This window comes from Apaloderma vittatum, unplaced genomic scaffold (assembly GCF_000703405.1).
Source record: "Apaloderma vittatum isolate BGI_N311 unplaced genomic scaffold, ASM70340v1 scaffold25238, whole genome shotgun sequence".
In the NCBI taxonomy this organism is placed as follows: domain Eukaryota; kingdom Metazoa; phylum Chordata; class Aves; order Trogoniformes; family Trogonidae; genus Apaloderma; species Apaloderma vittatum.
Window position 1 is genome coordinate 3,183 of NW_009729384.1, and position 7,750 is coordinate 10,932.

The 7,750-nt window shown below is 56.3% G+C and overlaps 1 protein-coding gene across 1 annotated transcript in view; it reads right to left on the reverse strand.

Moving 5' to 3' along the window:
• LOC104277706 (potassium voltage-gated channel subfamily H member 2-like) overlaps positions 1 to 7,226 on the reverse strand; it is an 8,739-nt gene extending 1,513 nt beyond the window's left edge. The window contains exons 1-8 of the mRNA XM_009874431.1: positions 6,747 to 7,226; positions 5,601 to 6,000; positions 5,096 to 5,295; positions 2,977 to 3,229; positions 2,341 to 2,534; positions 1,667 to 1,766; positions 1,111 to 1,395; positions 475 to 655 (exon numbers count right to left, since the gene is read on the reverse strand). Coding sequence (XP_009872733.1) covers positions 475 to 655; positions 1,111 to 1,395; positions 1,667 to 1,766; positions 2,341 to 2,534; positions 2,977 to 3,229; positions 5,096 to 5,295; positions 5,601 to 6,000; positions 6,747 to 7,226 — 2,093 coding nt within the window. The remainder of the gene's footprint in view (positions 1 to 474; positions 656 to 1,110; positions 1,396 to 1,666; positions 1,767 to 2,340; positions 2,535 to 2,976; positions 3,230 to 5,095; positions 5,296 to 5,600; positions 6,001 to 6,746) is intronic.
• Positions 7,227 to 7,750: the final 524 nt, after the last annotated feature.

The window sequence follows — 7,750 nt, forward strand, 5'->3', positions numbered from 1 at the left end:
AGACCCAGCCGCTCGTGTAGGTGCTGCCTGAGGCCTTTAAACCTGCACCTCCGGTGCAGGCTCTTCCTTCTCATTCAAAAATTATGTATTTTTTCTGATTTAGAGGGCAACAATACACACGAAGCTCATTTGCTCAAGCAAGAGGATGGTTGTAGCTCTTTGCAACAGGAAGAGGAGGCCTGCAAAGGGCTCGGGTCGTGGGTGGTTTCATATCTGTGACTGCATCGACTTTGGAGGCAGCGGCAAGGAGGCAGATCCCAGGGGTGGTGGGACGGCACAGACGAGATGCTGGGTTGCAGCCAGGGCCAGGGCTTGCCGTTTAAGAAGCTGCTGCATTTGCAAAGCACTCCCACCACCCCTCCAAGGAATACAGTGTCCCAGGGTGTCAGGAAACATCTCTGGAGAGCAGGAGAAGGTGATGGCTCAAAGCCCTGCTAGGTGCTTTCCAACCCCGTGCCCAGGAGACCTGCCTACCTGCTGAGCTGGGCCTGCAGCAGCTCCAGCCTGGACTCGATCTGCCCTGGTCTGCTGTCGCTCTGCAGGGGGATGTCCCGCGAGCTGTGTACCAAGGAGATGTGTTCCAGAGGCTCCGAGTGATGGTTTGGCTTTCGGTCCTCCCAGAAGGTGAACATGTTGGGGATGTCCAAGGGAGTGGCTGGAAGGAGAACAGACATCTCAGCACTTCTGTCTTGCATCCCTCAGCTCCACTGGCATAAAGATGCTCCAGAGTCCATCACCCAGCGTGTTCATGGAGAGCCATCACCCTGACAGACGTTATGCTCAGGGAGAGCCCATCTCCCTGGCACTTGAGGTGTTTATGGGATCCATCACCCTGGCACCCCCAATGCTCATAGAGAATCCATCACACTGTCACCCAACTTGCATATGGAAGGCACATGGCACTTGGCCCCTTGGATGCTAGGAGAAACTGCAGAGCATGGGAGGGATAGAGTGGGTACTCCTGGGACCAAAAGGCAGCAAAGACCCTTGGCCACAAGCGCGATTCCCCTCAAATTCACATGAGTTGCTCGGCTCTGTCCCAAAACAAGGCCACCATGCCCAAGCATCCCTGACCACCCTCCTGCCAGCTTTGGCTGCAGCCATGGATACCTGCGTAGGACTGGCTGCTCTCCGCTGCCTGCTTGCCGACCTCTGTGCCACCGGCGCTCGCGGTGACGAGGCTGAGCGTGGGCAGAGCAAAGTCATCCTTTTTGGGTGGGAAGGGCTCAGCTTTCGCAGGGCTGCCAGTCTTGACCTCGTCATCGCTGGTTTGGGAACAGGGAGTGGTGCTGCTGCCCAGGTCATCCCACTGGTCCTTACTCAGCGGGTCCTGCGGGTTGGTGAGCTCTGAGTAGGTGTGATACTGCTCTGCATCAGAGATGCCCGTGTCTGGGTCTGTGGGGCAGCACAACAGGTTAATTTGGGGAGTACCACACATGGCAAAATGAGCCCCCATCCCCTCTAGGGTGCCTGTAGGGCTGGGACACCCTAAGGAGAGGGAGGGAAGGCAGCATGGGTGCCCCTGGGTGGGACATACAGGCTGGTCTGCAGGGACGGAGGCAGTGAGAGCCGCCTCTGCTTCAGGGTGCCTGCCAGGGCAGTAATTAAATGATGATCCCGCTCCCCTGCCCTGCAAGCCAGGTTCTGCCAATGTGGTGGGACTCACCAGGCTTGTCAGGCTGGCAAAGGGAGTGCTTGCGTCGGTGCGCCCGTCGGTAGGTGCAGTCGTACTCCTCGCTGAGGGGTGAGCGGGGAACGCTGTCTGCCTGAGGGATGAGAAGGGCTGGTCACCAGGGCAAGTGTGCCATGTCCCATCCACGGGTACCAAGGTCCATCCATGGATGCCATGTCCCATCCATAGGTGTCATGTCTCACCCATGGGTGCTATGGCCCTGCGTGCCACAGGGACTACAGCCCATTCAGCATCCTCCTAGGGCTGGTCTCCAGCTACCTCTAGCTCTCCATCACTGCCCTGTCCCATTCAGTGACTCCTGGACCGATGGCATAGCTCAAGCCATCCTGGAGGCTGGCCTCACTGTTCTGAGGCTGAGATAAGGGTGTCAGGGCCATGGGTAGGGAAGGAGCACCCTGAGGTGGGACAGGACATCCTGGGGTGGGACAGGATATAGAGGGAATTTGACTTTCTTTTCTATCTTACGTGGCAAGTGTCTCTGAGAAAAAATATCAGGAAAGGACAAAATGTGCCTTGGGAAACGTGGCTGTTGGCCAATCTACCACCAGACTGAGTGAGGAGCACCTGTTGACATCCTGGCCAGCCCCCCCACTTGTCAAACTTAAGGCAATGACCACGTCCTGCCCTAGGACAGCCCTGGCACTCACATCTCGGAGGTTGAAGGTGATCTCTAAGTTGCTCCAGAAGTTGTCAGAGAAGGCTGGGTACATGTCCAAGACCTCCAGCAGATCCTCCCGCTGGATCTTGTGCAAGTCACAGTAGGTCAGGGCCCTCACATCAGCATTAGACTTCCCTGGGCGAGCATAGAGGCTGATGGGCTCCCCAAAGATGTCGTTCTTCCCTGTGCCAAGAGACAGCTCATTAGGGGAAAATGGGCAACCATCTCAGCTCCAGATGTACTGGACCAGCAGACCTCATTTTGGGGCTCATGGACAAGAGGATGCCCAGCAACCCCAACCCTGATTGTGGATGCTGGGCCTTACACCACGAAAGCCATCGCTGATGGGGAGACCAAGTCATCAGTGATGGCTGGGACTTGTGAGCCATGCCCTGCTCTCCTCATGCCTTTGTGGCTGCCCCCTGACACCTACTGGGGATCCTCCATTCCCTGTCAACTGGTGTGGGCAGTCAGATGTTGAGGAACGCCTTCTCTTCTCCAGGACATGGAGAAATCCTGTGCCCCTCACTTGCCGCCCTTTGCCCACTGCTCATCGCCCAGCACCCTTCACCCTTTGCTCCTTGCCCATCACCCCCCACCGTCCCAGAAAGAAGGACTTTTCCACCTAAGATGGCCACCACAATGTCCTCCCGGAGGATCTCGATGGAGCCCCGGGAGATGAAGTAGAGCGTGGTGAGGACGTCTCCGTAGTGCACCAGGGTGTCTCCGGGCGGCGCGTGAGTTGTCTTGAACTTCATGGCCAGGGCGCGCAGGCAGCCTTTGCTGGCTCCTCGGAAAGCCTTGCAGTTCTGCAGCAGCGTGCGGTTGAGGTGGAGGCAGATGTCTGCCTGCAGGCAGTCGGGGAAACCCTTCAGCACCTGTGAAGAGCACGGGAGGGATGCCGTCACGCCACCGCCCCGGGAAGGACTGCTGTGGCAGCCCTGGGAGGCTGCGTGACACCCAGCGTGACGTGGGGCCAAATGGGGAGCCCGCAAACCCAGAAAGCCAAAGCTGGGGACATCTGATCTTCCCTGCCTGTCCCTGGTGTGTACTGCATGCGGCCGGGGATGAGAGCACTCCCAAGCAATAAATAATAATAACCAGATCAATCCATTTATACCCACTGGTGGCATATCCCTCTTTTCATCTTTACACCCACTAATCTTGGCTGAATTGAGAGCAGAAACTTGTAACGAGGCGCTGTCCTAATTAAACAGCACCTGCCTGAATGCCAAGAAGCAGCATGGGCCAGTTGTGTGCAAATATACCCCTGGCAAATACCTCGCGTTGAACAAAAGCTAAATCTGAAGGTGAAGTCAAGGTAAAACGTGCAATATGGAGAAAGCTGCTGCCACCGATGGCTCCTGGTGCCAGGGCAAAATCCACCCAGGTTTGTTTTTTTAAATGGAGAGCAGCATATGGCCCTGGGGTCCTGCTTGCTCTCTTCTCACATCCCACTGGTGGCCAAACCTGGGACAACCGGGCTGGGGCCCGCCGTGCGCATGGCTTTTTCCTGGCTCCGTCATGATCTCACCAGCTGGCAGCAGTGCCTTAGTTTCTCTACTGGGAAATTGGAGGAGGATGAATTGATCAGGCCGTGGGATGATTGATCAGATCGCATCGTGTCTCAGCAGCATCCGGCAGGAATCGGTGTGAGCGGCAGCACGTCCAGGCCACAAGCTCAGCTCATCACAGGGGATTTGTGACCTGGGTTTGCACTGAGCCAGGAGAACTTGTGCTTAGTAGGGTGCCACAGCTTTGCTTCTAGTTATTGACACCAATGCCCAGCTCAGGGTGTCTCCTTCACGGGAGAGGTTTAACCTGGAGCTCTCCCAGCAGCTGCCCCATTGTTTAACGAGGCAAGAGCATCTCGAGATGGAAAGATTGAATTCATGCAAATCCATGTCCTGACAGTGCCCAGGGACGGAGAAGGATCAAGCCTTAGTTAAAAAGGACACATGAGCTGGGAAGAAGCAGGCTAATGGCCTGTCTAGGGCCAAGAGACAGGGAGTACCAGGTCCCATCTCTCTCCTTGCATTGTCCTTTCCCATTCCTCTCTCTGCCTTGCAGCTGGACGAGCCGGCACTGAACCTTGTGGCCGTAAGCCGAGTCCTGCCATCCTGGCCCAGACCACCCTGTCTGAGCCCACTCCTCACCCCTGTGGCGCCCCGGCGCCGTTGGCACAAGCCTCCCCGCCCAGCTCGGAGACACGGTGCCTCTCCAGTGCGGCTCCGCCATTGATCCCCACTTTGCTAACAAACAGCCGCCTCTCTGGGCTCTAATTAAAATGGATCGAGGTTTATTTAAATGCCCTCCTTTCCCTGCCGCTGAGAGCAGGATGCACTTTGCTTAGCAACCGGCAGTGTGGAGAGGAGCTGGATCGATACCGGCTCCGCAGCTCTGTGACACCAACAGACACCGGCCTGAAAGTGCTTGGCGCTGACAGAGGCTCTGAGCTCCTCACCAGTGTGCTGGCACCAAACCTGCTCTCCAGCCATGAAATGCCATCATGGCCCCAGAAAACCTCTGGGTAGATTTTGAGGGGTGGACAGACAGGGAGAAGGAGAAAGGGAGATGCAGGAGGTGGACAGGCTGGAGTCCGTGTCCAGCCTCTCAAGTCTTCTCCTGCCTCCTCTCCACGCTGGTTGAAAGGATGGAAATATTTGGGTGGACCCAGAAGTAGACTCTGTATTGTTCAGGACAAAGTGCTGTGAGGACACGGGGCCTCCCTGACCCATACTCACCGCGTTCATGTCGATGCCGTTGGTGTAGGACCAGGCGTGTTGGAAATACTCCTCCAGGCGCTGGCGCAGGGGGTTGGGGATCTGGTGGAAGCGGATGAACTCCTTAACCCGCAGCATCTGCGTGTGGTAGCGCGCTGTGCCCGAGTACAGGCGCTGGATGATGGCGGAGACGTTGCCGAAGATGCTGGCGTACATCAGAGCTGCAATGAGAGGGCAGGACTCAGCAGGACATGGGGAGATGCATGTCCAGCTACCTCAGACCTGGAACCAGCAGGTTTTCAAAGCCTGTATCTACAATGGACCTGAAACCAGTGGGTTTCTGAAATCCATACTTCTCTCTATCTTCCCAGGTGTTTGTCTGTGCACAAGAGGCACAGGCAGAAGGAGATGCTTTCGTAAAACCCCACATGCTACAGCCTGGTGGGCTCTCCCTGTTTCTCCCCAGAGAAGCCCCTGCAACCTCCAAGGCAGGGATGGGGACAGCGGGACACGCGCAGGCACTCACAGCCAATAAGCATGACACAGATGGAGAAGATCTTCTCGGAGTTGGTGTTGGGTGAAACGTTGCCAAACCCCACACTGGTGAGGCTGCTGAAGGTGAAGTAGAGGGCAGTGACATATTTATCCTTGATGGATGGGCCAGAGGAGAGGTCGCTGTCATTGTAGCGTTTGCCGATCTGGTCACCCAGGTTGTCCAGCCAGCCGATCTTGTGCTCCATGTAGGGCCGCTCCACATTGCCGATGGCGTACCAGATGCAGGCCAGCCAGTGGGCGATGAGGGCGAAGGTGCACATGAGCAGGAAGAGCACGGCTGCTCCATACTCGGAGTAGCGGTCCAGCTTGCGGGCCACGCGGACCAGGCGCAGCAACCGAGCGGTCTTCAGGAGACCAATGAGGGTGGTGGTCTGCAGGGGAGAGGTGAGAAACTTAAGGGACAAGCAGGAGATAAACCTGGCCAAAGGCGTGTCTCCAGTCTAGCTGTGCTCTTTTTGAAGTGTAAAAATGCACTTCTAGAGCATGAATCACCTTGTCCTGGAGGTGACATCTAAAGTAGGTTAGATGAATCATGCTATGGTTTCCCTCTGCTGACCCAGAAAGGAACAAACTCTGGGATTACAGGTGAGCAAGTGAGAGGAGCCAAGGCCAACCCCATGTTTCCTGATGAGTCCTTACCTTGCTGATCACTGCTTCCAAAAGAGCTGCCTTCCACCCCATCCCACAGGCTATAAGGCAAGGTGGAGCCTCCAGGTAGCTCAGTAATCACAAGGGCCACCCGACTGCCAACGTTGTGAGTCTGGCTGGCAATGTGACCTCAAACTCAGCCTCACTGGCATGTGGTACCAGTCTCTAAACCGAGTTCCCAGCCTGCCCTGCTGGGTCAGACCCAGCAAGGGGAGTGGGTCCATTTAGACACTATCTTAGCTCTTACAGCAGGGTCTGTGTGGCTGTCTGACCCTACTAAAAAAAAATCCCAGGTCCAAGCATCTTAATGAAAACCTGTAATGACATCCTTGTCCATCCCTCTGACTAACCACCTGTCTCCTTGCAGATCTAGCCATCCACACCCCTCTCTTTTTGTCTCCCATACATCTCTCCTTGCCCATTTATGAGTCCCCTCCTGCCCTGATGGACCTCCAGGCCCTGCCCATACCTCATCAGAGCCGGAGCGGAAGATGAGCAAGTCAAAGGGGATGGCAGCAACCATGTCGATGAGGAACCATCCCTTGAAGTAGTGTATGGCAATCTTGCCAGGGTGGCTCACCACCTCATCGTTGATGTTGACGTAGGTGGTACGGAAGTTGATGACAATGTCCACGATGAACATGATGTCCACGATGAGGTCAATGATGTTGAGTGGGTCACAGGAGTAGCTGCAGTCCCAGCGCTTCTCCTCCACCTGCTCCTCATTGAGCAGGAAGGCGGCGGAGTAGGGGGTGAAGACGGCTGTGTAGATGACCAGCAGAAGGATAAGCCAGTCCCACACAGCCTTGAAGGGACTGTAGTGCAGGATGGTCCATCGGTGGATGCGTGGCGCCTGCAGCTTGTACTCGGGGAGAACATCAGCGCCCAGGGACAGCACCTGCCAGGAGATGGGTGTGAGAAGGACCAGAGACCAGGAGAGAGGTTGCATGAAGCCAGGAGCCAGGCAAGGGGCTTCCATGTGCTGGTAGGGCAGCGTGGAGCATGCAGTGGGTTTCCTACACCATCTCCACATTTGTTGCCTTCATATGTGTTTTTCCAGGAGGCCACAAGATGAGTTGCCCGCTATGGCTGACATCAAGGTCTGCCTGGCTCCTAGTCTGTCTCTGAGGGACAGAGCATGCTTGAGGCAACTGTTTACCGCCTTTATGCATTTCAGACCCTTCCATGGCAGCAGAGAGGAAGGTGCCTCCTGCCACGCCTCCTTCAGCTCTGTGCCACCAGCCTGGGAGCTGCTGGGTGTCCCTGGCACAGGGCTGTGGGGATGGGCAGCTTGGAGATGCAGCCCCATGGCTGTGTCATGGCCTAGGCCCAAAGGTGGTGACACATCAAGCATCCCGCAAGCCTTGCATGGTGCTTTTCTTGGCCCCAGCAGGGACCTCCCCCTTGATGTCCCTCCGGCATGGTCGTCCTTCAAGCAGAGGGGACACCTTGGGCCAGCCATGGTAAAGCCTG